Raw genomic sequence first — 21,072 nt, 5'->3', positions numbered from 1 at the left:
AAACTTCTCTTGTTTAAGAGAGATAAAGCAAAAGAATCTACTTGTCAAAACAAACATGGGCTAAAAAACCCTCAGTACAAGCCTAGACTTTATCTCAATGGGAAGTGGCACTCATTCCATAGCATTCTTTGCCCAGGAGTGAAATCTATTATAGGAATTAGTACTGCCCCTCAAAATGGTAGCATCACTAAGAAGCAAATGAATCCTACTCCCTTTCCCTCTCTTTTCCTATCCATTCTCCTTCTTCTAAACAGTATTCAAAGATTTGTTCAAAGGTCTTCATCCTATCTTTGTTGCCATGGTCTCTCACAGAGTTGAAACAACATTTTCAAAACTAATGCCTCCTCTAAATGCATTGTTGTTGGGATGCTGAGTCAGTTCTCTGCTGAAAGAAAGAGAATCTTTGAAAATCAGTTTTAACATTCAACTAACCTGAATGGGAAAAAGCAAGACATCTATATGCTACTAGACAGAAGTAAAACTTTTCAGGGGTGAGATGCCTCGTATTTTGGAAAGAAACCCAAACTTTCTCTAGGTGGAGTGGTTTTTTTGTCATTTTTTTTTTTTCTGTCAGCTATGCTGATTTTACTCCTTCTTTTTATTCATACCAGACCTGAGAAAGACAATTGCTCTTCAGAAGGGGGAAAAAACCAGAAGAATCCTGTTGATTAACACACACCTCCCCCCCAACTAAACCGTTGCTGTGGGGGTGACAGAGGATGCTTGGTATGCAGTTGTGACAGGCAGGCCACGTTTTGGCAAGGCTGAAATGAGTAGGGGGAAATGATGAAGAAGCACCATTATTTCTAAGGGAACTAACAAGATATTTTGCTTGTATTCAGCTTCTCTGTTTGCCTCTCTTGTTTAACTACTTGCACATTCTTTGAAATAAGGTCCATCTTTAGCACACATATTTGTACAGCACAAAGGGAAACAAGCTTACTTTTCTAATTCAAACTTTTAAGCTTTATTATATAAACGAGACCATCTATTTGCTATGTAAATTAAAGCACTGCACACTCTGTACACACATTTCAAGGAAAGACAATCTTTGTCACAGACTTGCTTACATCAACTTTAAATTGTTTTTATATGCCTGGCTTCAATTTTTTTGAGATCCTTTGAACATCTGTCCTTAGCCCGTGATCTGGCATGGCATTCTGTATATTTGTTCATTATTCCCAGGGGAGGAATTTACATGAAAATTCTGTTGGTCTAATTATATGCTTCAGCTAGAAAAACAATTCATCTGTCCACAGCAAATTTCACCTTTATGAAACAGATGATGATTTTGCCAGAAACTATCTGGACATTGTAACAACTGAAGGTTTTACAGCCCACATTTGTAATATGGGTCATAAACTGAATTGAAGTGGAAAAAAAAACCCCTTAGATCATTACAGTGCTTCTGAAAACAACCCTTCATCTTTAGGAAAAAAAATCCCAGTTTAATGGGGGAAGATGTTTGCAGCAGCTTATTAGGGGTAAAATGTAGCCTCCCCTGCTACTTGTATCTCCTGGAGTCAGGAAATTCAGGTTGTGAATGAGGAAAAGCTCAACAAAGATCTGAAAATAGCATGTTGTGGGTCTCAGTCTTGGAGATACATGTGGGACTGAACACTGGAAGTATTTCAGGGTGACAGGTTGCAGAAAGAAGAATAAATGGGGTGCGAGTTCTTCCTATAACTTAAAAATCATGAGTGGGAAAGTGCATTCACAAAATGGGAATGGTAAAGATCTTCCCAATTTTTCATGCTATAGGATGAAGATGGATACACCAAAGCAGAGCTGGTGATCCTGGGGTTTGCAGTTTCCAAAGGTGTCCACATTTTGGAAGGTTTAAAGGTATTTCTAAAGAGAAGAACACAGACTGCGCATTGTGTGTACACTTCTCCCACTCTTTCCCCCCACTTTTCTCTGCTACCATGTCACTTTTTTCCCATTATTTTAATTCACAGAACTCTCCCCTTTTCACTTCTAAAATCTTTCTTTTCTGGACTTTCAAATTTATTCTTTTTCTTTCAGTGCTCCTTCCTCATAATTTTCTAATTCTCACTAAACTTTACTTTTCCATGTCCTCCTAAATTCCACACTCCCAAAACTTTCGTATTCCCCTTTTCTAGTCTGCTATTGCTTTACAGTCTATTTAAACACTGTTTATATACTGTTGCTGGGGATTCCATTGCCTTTTTAAGGCTTCCTCTATATATTTTAATTTTCCAATCAGCCATATCAACCCATCAGTCCTATTGCTTAATTTACCAAGCACTCTTCTTTGTAGTCAATATCATAACCTGAAATCCATTTCTCCAATTAATTTCCGTTTTGGATACCAGTGCTATACATCTGCATTAATCTTTTCACTTTCTGTGGCTTGGATCCTTCTAGGTTCATCTATTTACTGCCCGATAAGCTCCTCTTCTCATGAGTACATTCTCTGAGCTCCTCAGTATGTATTTCATTATCCTTATCTTTTTTCCTACATGGACTGCTCTTTTTTCCCTCCCAATTTAACTAAAATATTCCCCCCTTTTAGTACCCATCATAGTAGCATCAGAGAGCCTAATGACAAGTACGAAAGATAGAGCACCCTCTGCTTGCCAGCCTGGGCTCCTCCTGCCATGTTACTCCCTCACAGCTTGTGGACTTCCTATGGAAATTGTATTTTCCCTAGCGATCCATCAGTGGGACTCACAGAGCCATGGGCAGAGGAGGGCAGTGCCTCTTGGACTGCCTGCCCAATGTTCTTCAGCTGTGGGCTGCCACTCCTGAGGAGGAAGAGTTATCCTCATCCTCATCCTTACAGCACAGCTGGCTCTGTCCTCTTCTCCTCTTCGGGGAGATTCACCGACTGCCGCTGCACAACCTTTGGCACAAAGCGAGGCAGGATTTGGCCTTACATCAAAGACCTCACCAATGTGTCCTACGAGTTAGCATGAGTGTCTGTCTGTGCTGGGGAAGGGCTAAGAGCTAGAATAGCAAGGGTATTTCAGGTCAGGCCTGAGGCGAATTAGCAGACAAGTTGTGAAGCTTACACAACATGTGGCCACATTATGTGTGGCTCCAGTCAGCGCTAATAGCCTGTCATTGAGCTCCACGTTTAAACAATTTGAGCAAACAGCAAACAGAGGATGGGAGGAGGGAAAAAGACCTTCGAGGAATAAGCAAGATCAGGCTACTTAGTACACTTGACAAGCAAATATTGCAGCGGTGAGGACAACGGAGTATCTGTCAGGTAGAGACACGACCCAGTTCCTACCATGCAAAAATAACATAATACGAAACCAAAAATTTACAATTTGTCCAGTTTTAAAATTCACTTGGCCAGCAATTTTTTAAGCTACATTGGAAACCAGTTATTGGTTTAGGCTGTATCTGATCATGTGCATTATAAGAGAGAAAAAAATAAAACATATATGGTTTTGGTTTAGCAGCAAGGAAACCAAAAAAGGGGGGAACAAAAGGAAAAAGAAAAAAACCAGTTTTAGTAACAACAAAGAGTAAAGTTCAACTGCATCCATATAAATAACATTGATATTAGTGTTGGGAAGTAAATATAAAACATTTTATAACAGAATTTAGAAACCATACTGCACTGTTTAATATGAAAATAATAGCCTTTCGAGCCAGTACTGTTAGAGTACTTATTTCATCCAGTGCAGAATTGGCTAAAAAACCATCCACTCTACCATGGGAATGCTTAGCTCAGTATCTGGTAGGTTGCCAGCCATTTAAAATGTTTTTGTGTTGGTTTAATGATTGTTCCCATGAGCACTGATGGTTAGGGTTGACATTAATTAAAATACTAAGTCATCAGAGCTTGCATTGTGGGGAGAGAAAGAATGGGCTGGATCCAATTGTCTTCAAGTTTTCCTCAGCCTTTCACATTTTTCTCTTAGCTCTATCATACATGCCAAATATCCTTTTAGCTGAGGTGTAACAATGTAAACAGGCTGTCTCCATAAATATAATCTTTTTGAGTTTTTCACATAGTTCCATTTAACTGATTAGAGGACAGTCATTAAAATCAGCTAATCATGTAATGTGGCTGTGTTCTGAATGCTAAACAAAATGCCTAAATGAAAGAGGATTTTAAAACAGTGTCTGCTTCTCAATTTGTTTCTACTGTATATTCAATGGCACACAATACAGTACGAATTCTGGGCCTTATCCTCATTAACCTCAAAACTCATTATCTCATATAAAAACAGGCCCTTTCCATAGCATATGTTGCAAAAACTACGAAAAAAAACAAACTAGAGATGCATTTTTGCACACACTATGGAAACATGATGAAGTATTTCACTTAGAACTGTGAAATTAAACCAGAATGGCATAAAATCCTGAGGAAGACTCGCTGATAAAATGATTTTTGCATCATTCAGACAGAATAGTTATCTTATTTATTTCTCTCATTTTATTAAAAATTACTCAAGATCCAGATCTTCAAAGGCACACAAACAGGAAGAAGTCACTTAACACCTGGAGTCTGCAAAAGGTCCCCTCAAAAATGAGTAAAGAGGCTGAGTTCTTCTACTCCCATCCATTCAGCAAGCCTCTGTTCTCATCCTCCTGGCAGGAGCTTAATACTGTAGAGAGCAAAAATGCAAGACAAAGTTTATTCTACATGCAACATGATCAATACACTACGAATAAAGACTTCTGGCTTGACCAATGTGAAAAAGCAAGCTGAGCCTTCACAAATGCAATGGGACATTTTCACAGTAAGCAATATATATCATAAAGGAGACTGCTGGTCCTGACACAGAAGACAGAGCAACCCTTTCTAAATATAAATCACTTTCGTTCCTCTGGATCAGAAGCCACATGAATCTGCAACTTTGGGGCACCTCTGTCTTGGTGAAGACCAAAATCTAAATGAGGTGTGTGACGCCAGTTACCAGCCCAGTGCATCCACGAGCACACAGCACAGTGCTCACACTGCCTCCCATCTCACTAGGGGGCTGCATGAGAGAAATCCTCATCTTTGAACATATGCAACCACCATTGTGCTTTGCACATATAAACACTGCTCCTTTACCTTGTTTGTGGACAGACACAGACCTTCCCTACTCTCCTGGCATCAAACGGGGAAGGAGTTTTACAGCACCAGATTTCTCTGACGGCAAACCCTGGAATATGGGAATGCTCTTTGGCCTGTTGGTGTAAATGTTTTCTGAATAATCTTCTCATATAAATAAGCTATCTGGACTTTGGGTCATTCAGGAGCTTATCTATGTAATGCAGAAGAGCCAGAGCAGGCAATGGAGGTCCTTGTCCTTGTACATGAGGGAAGAAGACCTAATGTCCTCCTGAGGCTTCAGTGGAGCCATCTATGGACGTGAGATTAAAAGGCTTGGGGTAGTTTAAAGCTAATCTGTTTATTTTAAACTCTTGTGCCTAGTTTGGGGGATTTTTGTTGTTTTTTTTTTTCTGGCGGAGTTGCTTTTTCAGGGCGGCAGTGTTGTTTGTTTCCTTTTAAAGGACAGGCAGGCTCGCAGGGATGAGGCAGTGCCCAAAAAGCGTCACCAGCCCTTCGCCAAGGGCGCCACAAAGCCATAGTGCCAGAGTGCAGGCTCCCAGCTCAGCCTGCCCGTGGCGGTGCACGCATAGAGCGGGGCCCGCAGCTTCTCTGTGCCCCATCCGAGAGCCGCGGGGAGCCGGGGCACGGGGTGCGGCCCGGAGGGCACGGGGAAGACGGGCGGTGCGGACATGGCCCCGGGCAGCCGGGAGGGCCCGCCGTGCCCGCGGCGGCGGCCGGGCGGTCGGAAGCAGCGGCAGCATTACCCGGGTAATCCGCGGGGCCGGGGCGCGGCGAGTGGGTGGTCCGGGCGGCCGGAGGCGCGGGCTGTCCCCCTGCCCCGGCGCCGGGCCCGGCCCGCTCCCGCTCCCGCAGCTGGGCCGGAGGCGGCCCGCAGACCGCTCTCGGCACATTTCTTCATTTCTCACTTGAGTGCCCTTCTTTAGTTCCCTTTCAACTGCCCACTTTATATCGGCTTCATTACACCACCGCTCCATTTGTGATGTAAATCGGGAAACTCAGGGAAGTTTTTCTTTTGGCCTTGTCTACGGAAGAATACCGAGAGGTATTCAAAACGTATTAACACAAATCAATGGCACCAATAAAAGCAAAATCTCCTTAGCAACATAATCTTGATTGCAAAAGGAGAACTGAGAGCATTTAGCAGAACAGTGGCCCACATGGAATACGCATTTGTCTAGAAGAATGCCGCACAAAGCCTAAAAGAGAGATGCTGAAAAAATCCAAAATTAACTCACACTGAACAGTTACTCTTTTTTTTCAAAGTACACAATTGGCTACATTAAATCTATCGTGCGCTTTTCTGCTCAGCAACATTGTATCTACCGCTTTGCAAGCCACATTACAACACCCGGAATGCTTCACAGCGCCGGGCAGGAGCACCCCTCCCCACCCGCACGTTGGGACATGAGCATGTCTAACACACCTCTCACACATGCTAGAGACATTATACACATGCACTTTATAAAGGGACTGCCAAGACTGCCATACTAGAGTAACCAACGAGCTTAAAACATTTCATGCAAGGAAAAGCTGCCGGCTGATGAGAACCAAGGCCATCCTCGGCATGGCGGAGAGCACAGACTTCATTTTTGTTCATAAGGTTCAGGTTAACCAGCATTTCATATTGAATGGTCTGAAAAACACGTGAATTGCATGGATGGGAATGATTCCTTTCTGAATAGGTGGTGTCTGCCCCAAATAGATGGAAACCCTATCTTGAGAGCACACGTGAATAAAACATAAAAGCTTCAAAAAAAGACACAGTTTCAAAATCACCATTCAACCATAATGATAGTACATTTAATAAATCCTACTATCATTACGGCTTGAAAAGCTTAAAGAACTCCAAATGTGGACCTAATGAAAAAACAGTTTGAAACACTTACAACAGGGAACTCCAGGTAACTCCAGTCCTAGAGCCACCTAAATGACCAAAATCATTTTCTCTCCCCTCTCACCCACCCTCCTGCCTTTAGACTAAAAGTATCAACTGGAAGATAAGACCATTGCACAATACAGCAGTTTCTCAAGTTTTTCCTTTTCTTCCTCTTCCTACCACACCCTCCCCCCAACACAGATGAAAAACTATAAGGCTTAGAAGATATGTTAAACAATTATTTTATTAGTTTATAATACATACAACTTAAGAAATGCTTTAAAAAAAGTTATATTGGAATCCTTTCCAATTCTGGGTCAGGTCAGGAAAAACCAATGTTGATGTATTAAATATTATTCTATAATTCAACAATAGATTAGCCTCAGTAATTTAGCAGACATGGTTAAATATTCTTAAATATGCATATATACAATTGTGCAGCCTTTAAAAAGTCCTTTAATTCCTATCTTCTCCTCCCAAAGCTGTGCACCCTGTAAACACAGTGCTGGCTTCTAAGCTTTGTGTCTCTCATCTGGACTTAGGATACTTAAGAGGAATGTTACAATAGTGGAAATCACAGCAAATCTATCTTTCTAAACTCTGTAAGAGGATAGATGCCCAACAGGCAAAATTAACATCAAGTCTCTCTATAAGTAGCAGCTTCTTTAACTTCCAGTTTTAGGTTAAATTATTGCTTACAGGTTTTCTGCTTGAAATGGATTTTTAACATACTCCAAAATATTGGGTTTTAAGTTTTCCCTCTTGATGGCAACATTTTTATTGACCATTACTGCTTCATACATTTAACAGGTCTTTCCTAAACACACGCAGTCCAATGCAAGTCTCTGCAAATTCTTTTAAATTCTCTGCAACATGAGTTACACACAGTCTAATTTAGCATGCAACATTTAGGCATTATTCTCTTTCAAATTTATGTTTGGAATGAGTTCATATTCTGATTGCCAGACTCCATCCTTTATGAAAACAAGAGTCTGGGTTAGACTTTTCAAATCAGGAACTACTTTCACATTCCCTGTTATCTCACTGAACCAAACTGTTCATTGACAATATTCACCAGTACACTGCATATCCTAACAAGTTAGAAAGCCTATTGCTAGCATAAAAGGATCAGAGATACACACTCGGAGTGGATGAGTTAGATATTTATATCAGCACAATGAAACCAGTTTAAACATACAGCCACTAAAAATACCAGTTACATTGCATCAGGATATGACTTTTTGAAACATTTCTAAACTTAAAAAATGACTTAAAAAATGTATTCATAAACCTAAAATACTGTAACAAAAAAAAGTCTTCAGCTGACTACTAAGTCTAGTTTTCAACATGAAGCAAAATAACTTTCATTTATTAAGCTATAAATGAGGAGCGAACAACAAGAAAAAAGCATGTTTCAATAAACATTATAAAAATCTATTTGTTCTCTCAAAGTGAGCATTTGTCAATGGTTCCCTTCTCCATAAAAACTACAATCAACTACAAAAGTCTTACTTACCTGAACATAAATTGTACTAACTGGATCCTATTTGTGGGCCTTAGATATACTGTCACATGACAGGAGCTGTCTGGACAGGTCAAGAATTTTCTTTGGAAACAATTAGTCATGCATTACAGGCTCCAGCTTAGGAAAAGACTGTTCTGCACTCAGCGCAGCTCTCATCAGCAATTCCATTTTGGTCTGGCTATTTTAAATGAAGAGATGCTGAGTTTAGAAGGAAGCTTACCTTCTGCATTATTATTCTGCATGATAGCAGAATTGTCTATCAACTAGAGCATAACCAAAATAAATCAATCACACACCAAAATAAAAAAAGAGAACAGAAGTTAATACACAGTCTACTTAACTACTGAAATGGACTGCTAGCTTTTGCTTAACTTGCACCATTCAATATAATTTCATTCAGTTCAAAACTATTTTCTGCCATACTCACAGAACTCTAAACCTAATCTTCAAATCCAATCTTTTCAGTGCTGCTTCTCCTAATTCCTATGTTTCATCTTTTGCTTCACTAAGTTGTTCCTATTGGTCTGTTGTATTTTGAAGAGCCAAGCATTTATGAACCCTTTTTCAAGAAAATAAATCTTAATGAAATATTAATGAGCTAAACAAACCAGAAGACTTCTTTTAAAGGACAACTTCCATGAAACCAGTAAAATGTAGTTTCATAAAAATTTATATTACCCAGGTGTTATGTGGTAGGGACACATACATACATCAGCACAAGTGTCAACATATGACCTTTCATGCAAGGAATCAGGGGGTTTTAATTTTTCAAACATGGTTTCTAATTCAGCCTACACTGGCTATCAGAAAGATGAAAGTTCAAAAAGTAATGAACTGCAAAGTACTGTTAGCAACAAAACAGTCCAAATGGATATCTCATTAAGAATAAATGCATGGTTTTAGCAGTGACTTTTGTTCAATTCTAGAGTACTTTGCCCCTTGAAATTATTCTACTTTCTTAAGAAGAATAATACTGTTTACTTAGTACACCAGTATCCCCTGATTCACCCAGCCTACAGAGAAAACTTTACAAAGAATAAACACAGGAGTTAAGAAGGTAGCACCATTAGAAATAATCACTCCATCCAAATCCAAAAAAAACCCTTCATTTATCCTTATCCAACATACTTTGTCATTTAGCAGCCTAGTAATTCAGGGTAAAAGAAGCTCTCATAACTTTATATTGATAACATTCATAATGGTCATGCATATTACAATCAAGTTTCTAGGGTGACATTTGCAAAATAAGCCTTCATGCAGATAGGCATTCAGCTCATTAATTCCAAGTTTGTATTTCCTATTAGTCCCTGAGAAGTTAATATTTCTATGGCTATTAAAGGCATTATAATGATCATACACTTAGCTGTTTGTCATGGAAATGCAACATGGCTGTAGGGAGAAGCACAGAAATTACAGCAAATTAGCAGTGATGAATACAGATTTCTGAAATGCTTTCTTTTCATAAGCAAGGTTGCTGAAGAGCAACATAAATTATTTTAGTCACAGGTACAAAAGTAGCCAGCGCCACTTATCCTTAATAAGTCACTACTATGAATCCAAGACATTTGAGGCTCTGAGATCTCTCTAATTGAGTGTTTCTTTTACACAAAATCATCTGGATTTTGACCTAATGTAGGGTCATCATGATCCTTATTTTAATTACTCAACAGCAGTGCTGGGAGAACTTAAAAGAACCACGGATTTTCTTTGCTTAACAAGTCTTTCACCTCTTCAATTAAAGTGATCTCTTTAAACTGTTCAGAATTCAAATGGGGGTTTTGGTGGACAATTTGCATTATTGCCAGCTGCTCAAAACCCATAAACTAGGGCTACAAAACAAGGGGACCAATTTAAAATTAAGACTTTAGGGTAGGGGGTGGAGGGAAGGGAAAAAAGACAAGTTCTTTTTCCTTGGGTCCTGGCTTCTAAGCAGGTACAGATTGTATTTTAAAGCTCTTCCCACAATCTTTGGGGCTAAATAATGACTTTCAGAAAAAAAATTTAAAACTGACTTTTAAATAAGCCTGTCTGAGAGACAGTGTATTACATTTAAACATCATGGTCTTGAGAATTACAAAAACATATAATTTAACAAATTGATTCAGAGATTATAATTTACATCTAAGTACTGTAGAAAGTTTTTACAAACTATTTTTCTTGGGTTTAAGTACCATGGGGAATTCTGGATTTGCATAAATAGTTTATTAAAATTACTCTTACTGACCTATTACAAAAAATGTACTGACTTTCTGTATCTCCATACACATTTTCATTTCTGGTGAAGTTTGTCAATCCCAATATAAACTTTGAGTCACAACTATTTAACAGCAGATGAGCTCTTCAGAATTCTTCACATAGGGTCAGAGAGAAAGTCCTCCTCCCTCAGAACTTATTTCCACCTATGACTAAAAAATTTAAAAGAATTTGTTTCTATTATATGACAGTAAGAAATCTTTATTCACCAGTTAAAGGCAACTGTATCTAAAACTAATAATTAGCTCTCATGGAGATTCATTGATGCCTTCACCATTAGTTCAGCAGGGTAAAGATGAAACAGGCATAATATGCTAAATTATTATTATCAACTTGATACCTAACTTAACTGTTCAAGGAAATTTGAAATAGATAAGATTATTTGTAGGAACTGATGAGTTGCAAGAAGCTAAACAAGTTAGTATAATGTAATAGTTATTTTAGCAAAGAGTAGGCTGTGTCCTGGAAGTCCTACTATAGCTTCTGGTCTGCTCAAACTGTGCAATTTTGTTCTTTGCCAAGTGACAAAAAGGTAATATATGTCTTCTCACTAGCAATCAAAATAAATAGATTTAGTATTTCAGAAGCAACATCAAAAGAAAATCCTGACAACTGCCGCAGGCATTAAACAGTTGATTAAAGCTCCTGCCATCTTCAATTTCCATCACTATAATTAATGAATTGAAAAGGATTGTATGAAAATGTTTTGTAATACTCTTACTAGGTGAGTTTACTACTTCTTCAGGAGAGTACCACTTCTGAGATAAAATTCATCTCTCAATATAGGCATTTTCTCAAATTTCCTGATTATATTTTAAGTCAGAGACATTGTATTAATAAAATATCCAAAATACTTTTTGAGGGAGTAAGTAAGTCTGGCCTCCTTACAAAGAGATTTAACTTTTTAGTTGCTTGGAGCTCTACTTTGGATCTCTATATTATTTCTTAAAGAAAAAGTCACAGGTATAATATAGAATTGCCTGCTAACCAAGCCTATGACTGCTGATGCACCTAGAAGTAGACAAGATCTTAATCATCACTACTGTTGATGTGGAAGCTTTACTAATGGGATACTCTGTAAACCTGTAAGCCACACTTCACTGCTCTGGTCTCAGCACACATCACACCTGAAGCAGCTTTACTGTCCCTGGGTTTGGGTGCTGCTGGAAAGGTACCGATGGATGAGGACAGAACACAGTATGGGAAGTTTGAGAAGTAAACTAAGGAAAATAGCTGCTATGAACAAATCAGAAGCCATATCCTCCACTAGAGTGAAGGGATAGGTTTCCACTTCAGTGGAAAACTGCATCCATGACACAAATTATAGTCAAATGAAATTTTTTATAAAATCTAGGCCTCATATGATCCAGTATTCATTTTATTGAAAACTGACACAAAAGAAATCAATTATATTTCTGGTCATAAGTATTTATCACCAGTTATCACTTCTGTTCAAATCCAACCTCTCCTCTGCACCTCCAACCCCCCCGTCTCTGCTGCCATCAGTGTTAGGTTTCTGTCCTCCCACAGGCTGAAACTAGTCTGAGGTTACAATTGATACTTCTGGGTGAGAGGAGGGCAGCAGACCCAGATTTGTACTGAAGAAGAGGTTGAAATTGATTTTTAGAAAATTATAAGCATTTACTTTGTAGAGAAAGCATGAGTGGCACTCAGACAACTGAGGCCAGCACAAAACTGGAATTTGTTAATGAAAAATCATATTCTGTCAAGTCAAAGAAACATCCTTGTAGGCTCATATGAAAAGCATAGCTGAGCTATTCTCAAAGTGAACAGTAGGAATCCACAGATGAAAGCTGTGCAAAAGATGAATTTTGGTAACAGATTCAGAAGGCTTAGATTTAAGAAAACTTAAAACTTCCTAGACCACTCCCACTATGGACAATTTAGGAATATAATACTCACTAGGGAATATTTTACAGAGAATAAATATTTGAAGACATAGAAAAATAGTTCACAGCATCAAGGTACCTGTAATACATTACCTTGAAATAAAACTTGTATTTAAAAGATTAAAAAGAGAAGACTATTCTTGTAGTGGTATCAACTTTTCATTCATACAAATATTAAGCAGAGTATATCTGGTTTTTTTAATATATTCACATTATTGCTTGCTAACACAACTGTACAAGGAACATGTTCTTAACTTACATCAATTTTGTGTACAGTAATTTCAGACACCTAAGTAAATTTTACAGTTATGAGAGTTGCAAGTAAAAAACCCCAAAAGCTATGTATGAAGATATGTAAAACTAAAGTATAATCAGAAGAAATGAAATACAACTGGCCTGACCCAAGCATACATCATATATCCAGTTAAAAAAAGTCTTATACTTGTGCAGAAAATAAACTTTGTAAACCAAAATGGGCAAAAGAAAGGGTGCAATAAATAATTGCCTAACACATTTAAACATACACTGTTGCCCAGTGCACCTTACTTTGATTACTTTAATATATGGCATTTGCATCTGGAACTGCACTGTTCAAGAATTAAGTAACTTTTTTCCTGCGTCTGTGGCTTTAAAATAAACAAAAACAACCATGGAAGGTTTTCTTGGGCAATTAAGTTTTACTAAAACAAGTCCTTCTGCACCCCTGTGTACAAGATCTGGTAAACAGTATGAATAAAGCTGGCACATGGCAATTGACTGAATTAAAACAGCTACATTATAAAATGCAGTAATAATATACTTTTGTGATCTTGAGTTCTACTAACCAGACACATGCAAAGCTCTCAGTGATTCTTCTAGTCTGAATAAAATAATTCCACTTGGCTGCCTTATTTTTTTTTTAATTTTTTAAAGCCAAACTTTTTCAGAATCAGTTGACAGGACTTCTTCATGAAAAGCATAGAGATTTCTACTAACAATATCTGGATTCCAAAAAAATCACAGTTTCAAAAAGAACTTTGTCTCCTTTTGCTGGAAGAGACTAGTCAATATCCCAAAAGGAAATAAAAGTATTTACAATTGACTAGTCACTGACAGAAGCTTCCAAATATATTCAACGGAACTTCAGCAACTTCAGAATGACTTAAGGAATTTACACAAGGTACAGTCAACCAGTTGTATCATATAGGGATAAAAAAATACCTGTTCACTTGTATATCATTTTCAGCTGTGTATTTATATAATATATATATGTACACACGCGCGCACACACATATAAAAGACTCCTTTGAAAACCAAGATACATTAATAAACAGAAGTAGCAAAAGTAAAAATAACTTAAGTAGTAATTAACATTTGTATGAAATTACTTTGCAGAGTTTGACCAAATACACTTAGAACATACTCTTATTAAAAAAAAAGAACACAGAAAACAACTAACCAACAAAAAATAAACCAAAACAAACAAACATGAAAACCCAAAACAAACAAAAAACAAATGAAACCACCACAAGATTCTGTAGAACCAAAGTTATGTCACTACCAGGAGAGCACCAAGCAAGGCACCATTGGAAAGACAACATACTTGAATAAGTCTCTATAAATAAATTGAATGCTAATCCGGTCGAAAAATCGGTGTCTTTGGTAAAAATTCTATAAGGATGACCTGTATAAAAAGAAAACAAAAATGTATTAAAGATGGCAGCAATCCTATTATCTATCACAATTATAATTCACATGGTTTTGGGTTTGGTTTTTTTTTAATTAGCATATCAAATTGTGATGAAAAACAAAAATCATGGCACTTGTTTCAGGTAGGAGACCATTAGAGAAGTTATGTATGATAATTGGTTTGGGGTTGAAAACCAATACTTATGGAATAATATTCAACTAGAAAAGTTTGCCTACTGATATGAAACACATAAACTGAAGTAAGCTAATTATGTTAAAGAATTATTATACAGTAATTTATTTATTGGGGAAAAATTACAAAAGAGATAAATGCATTCACTAAAAAAATTAAACTAACAAATCCTGAATGCACAATGCATGAAAAGTTAGTTTTCAATTGCAATTTCACTTAATTCAGAATTGTTGCCACTTAATACAGGATTCTAAATCATGTTTATAGTTCAATACCTGTGTAAAAAAGTGTATCAACTTTTGCAAAGCTCCCATATCTACAAATGTTCAAGTAGTTAACAAGAACTTGACTAATCCTTTTGTGATTATTCTTATGGTCTCAATTCAAATTTAAACTGCATTTTTCCCAGCTAAGTACACTATAGGGTTCACTCCAGAACACAATCCAAGTATTTATCCTCTTTAAATAGGAAGCTCGAAGAAAATGTTGACATGTGCACATTCTTTCTTCAGAGACAGTCATAACACAGCAGCATGATCTGATTTATAAACAAATAAATGCATCTGGTACATAAATAACGATTTTATTTACTTGTAAGGGAAACTCACCTTTTTAAGAAGTTAAAAATTATTTCTCAATGTTTTTGATTGTAAAAGAGAATATAACTTAGCTGCTTAGAAAATAAAGACTTCTATCTCTGCAAGCATACAAAGTCTCAGAAAATAAAAGTAAGTCTCCAATCTTATTTCTAAGGCAAGTACTTTTGGAATTATAAATCCTGAAATTAGGTAGATAAGTTTATTTTTGAGATATTCAGAAGTGACTTATCTTCAGAAGTAACGCAAACTGCTGAAAATCCACTGATCACTGACCTGAGTCAACCACTGGATTCTGTAGACATACCAGGGCTTCTGATTTTCAGGCAAGTTTTCAAAAAGGGAGCAAGAGGTAAAGCTGAAGCACTGTCTTTATGCCAAAAGTATAAGACTATCTTGTCTTTCTTAATTTAATTAATTATTTATTTGATTTGTCATCTACTACAGTGGATTTCAAACCTCATTTTGGTGAAGTACCAAGTTTTGGGTACAAAAGTCTAATTTTAATCATCTGTTTAGCGAAAAGTTGAGGATAGGCATCTATTATTTAAAATTAAATCACAATCGTATTAGGGGCAGTTTTTAAAGACACTAGCAAATCAGTTCACTGAAAGCGAGAAAATGACACACTGAGGTTTTGTAAAAATTTTCTCATTAATATACCCAAAGATATCTGACATTTCACAAATTGGAAATAAAATCTTTGACCTTTATCCTGTGAAACTATATGCCCATGCATATATTATTATAGTAAGCAGGTCAACTGATTTGAAATTATATTTGATAGAATGAATATTCATCTGTAAATGTTGCTGGGGCATCCATAGTATTTACAAACTCACATTATGTTTTTTCCAATTGAATCTGCAGAACATTGGGTTTGACAATGTTTCCTGTAGAAAAATAAAGTTTTCAGCAAAATACGAATGCTTCATTTAGGCAAAGCTTAGGTCTATTTTCTGAAATTTGATTTATTCCATTTTCAATCACACCCATATATCTAACCTAAAAGATTCAGTAGAATAAATTTTACAAAAAAGTACTTATTCAGTGAACTGAATAGAGCCATTCTGTAAAAAACGCTTCTTGAAGACCTTGTATTTCAAGCAAGAGGTAAGATCTAGTTGAGGGACAGGGAAAAGGAGAAGATTAAAAGATAAAGATAATTTTAATATAATTTTGAATCACATTTAAAATTTTTATAGGCATTATAGATTTGTTATTTTATAGAACAGACAAAGTCCTGTGTAATGGAAGATCACAGATAAGTTAGACCTAATGCAGTAGATGTTTCTCCAAAGCTAATCTTTATTTTTAAAAAGCTAACCTTCCTACAGCCTTTAGTAACTACTAAAGCATTAAAAGAAATTATGGAAATTCTAATGTTGTTTACATTTTATCAGATTAATTTCATCCTATCCTATGTACATCCAAAATATATTGAAAATGGAAATAAGAACAGCACAAAAAAGAACAAGTTGCAAGCTAAACAAACTGAAATCCTACACAGGACATCATTAATTTTAAACCACACAACTTCTCACTGTATATTTCCAAGATGGGTTTATGGAGTCTCAGCCAAAGACTAAAGCATATTAAAATTCCAGAGACTGACTTGAAAATATTTTAGTGACACCAATTGGAGATAAAGATACTTTCAAAATAGTTGAGGTAAGCGGCAGTTAAAATCTAAAAAAGGTTTAAAGGTTAAAATCTTAAAAAAGGAGCTAAAGGTTTCTTAAGCTCCAACAGCTTAGTTGAAAGGTCTTCTTCCATACTTTTGGACTTGATTAGCATTATATAAAATAGCCATATCTGACTTGCTGCGTAACCAAAGTTGTGGTTATTCTTTATACAGCATCTAAAATTTCACACTCCATCAGCACATGTTCAAGCTATTTTATCTTGGCAATTAATTTATTATTTTTCAGAACACAGTGAAGCGTTGTTTTCAAGTCATTCATAACTTTATAAATCAGTCCTGCACATGAAACCATGCATCTGTGAACCGTAGAAAATCCTTGCACTCAGGCGATTAAGCTCCTGACACCTTTACTGATTAATAATCATGAAAAGAATAAGATCAGAAGCAAAATAAATGATCATTTAATAGAGAAACTCACAAAACAGCCCTTTAACTTACATATTCCATCATGTTATTCGTTTCACATTTCCTTTTGCTTAGTCTCCAATGCAAGCACAGCTAGACAAGGAGGAAAGAAAAAGAAGAAAAATGAGCTGTATTTTATTGCAGCACACAGACTAGCCCATTTGTTCACCTTTCATATTTTTCGTTCAACAAAAGCATCTGTTTCCATACTGTGCAATTCAAACTCCAACAGTACGAAGCTGCTCCCTGCGGCACTCACCTTGTGGTATAACCTATTGTTTTCCCATTCTAATAACTTCTCAATCGATCTTCGTGTCTGGAAGACAAATGAGAAAGAATTTTACTCTTGACTGGTTTTAGAAAAACTTTGTTTTGCAGCTGCTTTTGTGTGAAAAGGAGAGAGGTACAGGACAGTGACTGAGTACAAGGTGGTCTGTAGTACGATCAAAACTTGTCTGGTATTAAATAGTATCTAGAACAGAAACAACTTTTTGTGATAGCTGAGTAAGTACCTTCAATCACTTTGGAACAAAAACTGTTGATATGTATCTTCTCTGGTTCTTATGGCAGTTTTAACTTTAAATTCACAGAAATTTCAAAGTGATCTAAGTATAAAAAGCAGGAACACTGCTCCCCCATGATCAGTGATCTAAATGTACTGCTTCTAAGGTCAGCATATAAACTCACAAATGTTGCAAACTATTTTGCAGTGCTGTATGTCAAGTGCAAATACACAGTACTCTAAATAAATGAGGAATTTTTGTTACATTTACATCCAGATTTTAGAGAGTAAAAAAAGCAAACGCAGAAAGTTACAGTATATTCCACAAATAAGCATTAGTAAGTTTGTGATCTGTATAGAGCAAACCCAGTATTTAGGATTCTAAAGGAAAGGTTTACTGCCTGTGTCATCCACACTTGACATTTCAGACAGAGAATCCAGAAAGCTGTTCTGCACAGCTTTTTAAGATTACGCATGCTAGAATTAAAGGACGTTCTGTGCTGCAAAGTTTCACAGCATTTTGAGTATAATTATTCAGTTATATTTACATTTGAGAAATACATACTGACATTTATGGTCATTTGACTGCCAGAATATATACTGCTTAGCTCTAAATGGGATTTGCTACAGACAGTGAATAAAAAGAGGATAATTCATGGTGCCAGGTGTTAAGATGAGACCAACAGAGCTGCAGGTGCAAAAGGACGGAGCAATGACAAGGATCAAATACAACTTAGTGCAGCTGCAGCTTCCTCACAAGGCGGAGAGGGGTCAGGGGAAAGGATGAGAAAGCATCTTGCTGTTATTGCTACAAAATACAGTAAATGGACCTTAACAAACCAAACTAAATGCTGTCTGAGAAACAAAAATATCTGAGTAAAATAAAAATTAGACAACAAATTGTTCATTTCCCCACAAATATTAACATCTTGGTTTTCAAACATCCACTAGTTTAATACTGAAGCAGTTGTAGGGAAACACAGCTAAGCATGTACTGTGGTCACATGATTAAAAATTAGATCATTGCTATCAGCATTCATTACAGCAATTTTTTTATTATGTTTTATTTCAAAATCACAAGCCAAGGAATTCTCAAAAGGTGGACATCCCAGTGACTAATTTATCACATCAATTGGAAATTGAGTATTTTTGGGGTTATTCTTATTATTACGTTTTTAAAGACAGTGCCCTTTAACAATAATCAGTAGACCTCACTTGTTTCTTTGTAAAGATAGCCTTTTAGAGTCTGCTCTCCTTTTAAATGAAAATAGGGCAGCAGTTATGGTCACACTTTTGTTAATTTAGTTGCCAGTCAGCTCCAAATCAAAAGAAAATAAGGCTGCAGAGTGTAATTAACATTCAGTTCAGTCGTTTTGTCCCTTGTCTAGCCCCCAAGCTTTGTTAAAATTGCCATCTGAATGCTGAAGGCTGTAGGGAAATCGATTTGATTCTAATCGCACCATGAAAAGAACATGATCTAACTGCTTTCAGCCCTCCGTAAATCTGTACTAGGTCTTTAGCACAATGCAACTTCCAATTTAAAAAGCACTGAATGTCTCGTCAATGACTTTGTGAAGAAAAAAGAACAAGGAGCAGACATAAAAATTCCAATAGTTGTTTAAGCATTAAAGTTCATTTGCATCACAGCAAACCTGAAAAGGGCTGACCTCTCAAACCGCCTCTCAGGTCTATGAAGTTGTAGCCTTGACAAGCTCACATTGACAGAGCTCATTGACTCTGAAAGGCTACTCTATCAATGGTGAAAAATGGCAATAGGTTCTACTCTGAGCAGGCATCTGCCTGCCCACCCGCTGCTAAACCAATGGCAAAACTGATTCAAAACCTGAATCTACCTTGTAATCTTCCTTTCCAGGACCTTTTAATAATAGATTAAGATCACTATACAATTTAATTTCATTGTTTGCCCTAAAGACTGTGAAAAACATCCAAGCTTTTCAAATTCCAATAAAATTACATCTATATTACAATACATAAATATAAATAAGAAATTGATAGGTACTATTAATTGGTTTATTCAAACAAAAGGACAGCTTAAAATCATTTGACTAGCATGAGATAAAAATACATGCAGACTGGAGACCATGATTCTTTATCTTCCCAGGGCCTTAAATACTACTTACCCTTCCTATAGCATAATCTGGAATAGTCATAGCTCCCAAACACACCATATCACTAATACAGAAATGTTAATGAAAATCAGACTGTAAAATATTTCTCCAAACCTCAGAGCTTGGAATAAAAAAGAAATTCATTAAACAGCATCACACAATTCACTATAGTAAGTTTTCTTCCTACTTGACAGGTGAAAAAAAGCACTTGCACGTGCAGCTTAATTAATCACTGCTCTTGACATCTCAATGATTTACAGTGAGGAGCAGGTGAGGATATACAAAACCAGAAAGGAACACTTGATTTGAGTGTAGCATTTCCAGCACACTAGGATGACAAGCTTGTATATTCTATCAATGGTGTACAGAAAAACCCATACAGCAAATTATTTGTTAGCCACAACAAAAGCACAAATTAAGTGGAAGAGAGACTTGCTTATTAGGAAGATTTAATACTATCCAGCTTTTCATTTTTTTTTCTTAAAAACCCAGTCCAATATTTGAGCAAAGAAAAAACCTGCAATTCAAGTACACTTTTTCAGCATAGCAAGGATAAGAAAATATGCTTTGTAGTATATTTTATGAAAAAAGCAGTCTTCAATGCTATCCACAGAATTTTGTGAAATAGACCTCTTCAACTGTCTAGATGCAATGTTTAATGAAATATTTTTGTAAAATAACTGATTCTTTAAAGATATTAATGTCTAACAGTGTCTTTTGAAGAATCAGACTCCCAAAAAACTCTAGCACAGAGTACACTTTCACTAATGCTTATCGCTCCTGATTCAGTAAAATAAAGTTTTTCTCTCAAACATAGAAGGAAAAAAAATCTAAGCCTAAATATGAACTTTCCTTGCAGAAACAAGGATAGCACTGAATATATTACCAACTGCAAGACACTTCTGTTACACCTTTGCAGGGTCTATCCAGTTAGGTCCAGATGGAATTCTGATCTGGACAGGAAGGCTGTGCAGCAACAGGACCCCTCTGGCAGTGCACAGCCAGGAACGCACACTGCACTAAACCGCACTAGCAAATGGGCCAAGGCCCCCTCAAGTCCTGCTGTAAATCAGTGAATGACTGGTACAATATTAAACAAAAGGATCTTACATGACTCCCAAAATGGTGCTAATTGGAGAACCTCCCTTTGTCTTTATTATGTGGGGAAACAACATGGATAGCAACAACTTGATCCTCCACTAACAATTGTATCTGTAGTTGTTTGGGAAAAACCAAAGACTCTCCCCATGTGCATTTGATCTTTGA

The 21,072-nt window shown here is 36.7% G+C and overlaps 1 protein-coding gene across 3 annotated transcripts in view; it reads right to left on the bottom strand.

The window, feature by feature from the left end:
• Window positions 1–7,146: 7,146 nt before the first annotated feature.
• Window positions 7,147–21,072, bottom strand: part of CHIC2 (cysteine rich hydrophobic domain 2) — a 30,950-nt gene continuing 17,024 nt past the window's right edge. The window contains exons 4-7 of one of the 3 annotated variants that reach the window (XM_054632760.2): window positions 17,435–17,491; window positions 17,209–17,268; window positions 15,908–15,958; window positions 7,147–14,271 (exon numbers count right to left, since the gene is read on the bottom strand). In XM_054632760.2, coding sequence (XP_054488735.1) covers window positions 14,221–14,271; window positions 15,908–15,958; window positions 17,209–17,268; window positions 17,435–17,491 — 219 coding nt within the window. In that variant the 3' untranslated portion in view covers window positions 7,147–14,220. The other 2 variants (XM_077177537.1, XM_054632761.2) reach the window with 2 other exon arrangements.

This window comes from Agelaius phoeniceus, chromosome 4 (assembly GCF_051311805.1).
Source record: "Agelaius phoeniceus isolate bAgePho1 chromosome 4, bAgePho1.hap1, whole genome shotgun sequence".
Taxonomy (NCBI): domain Eukaryota; kingdom Metazoa; phylum Chordata; class Aves; order Passeriformes; family Icteridae; genus Agelaius; species Agelaius phoeniceus.
The sequence above is the reverse complement of the archived record's forward strand: the minus strand, read 5'-3'. Positions and strand labels throughout refer to the sequence as shown.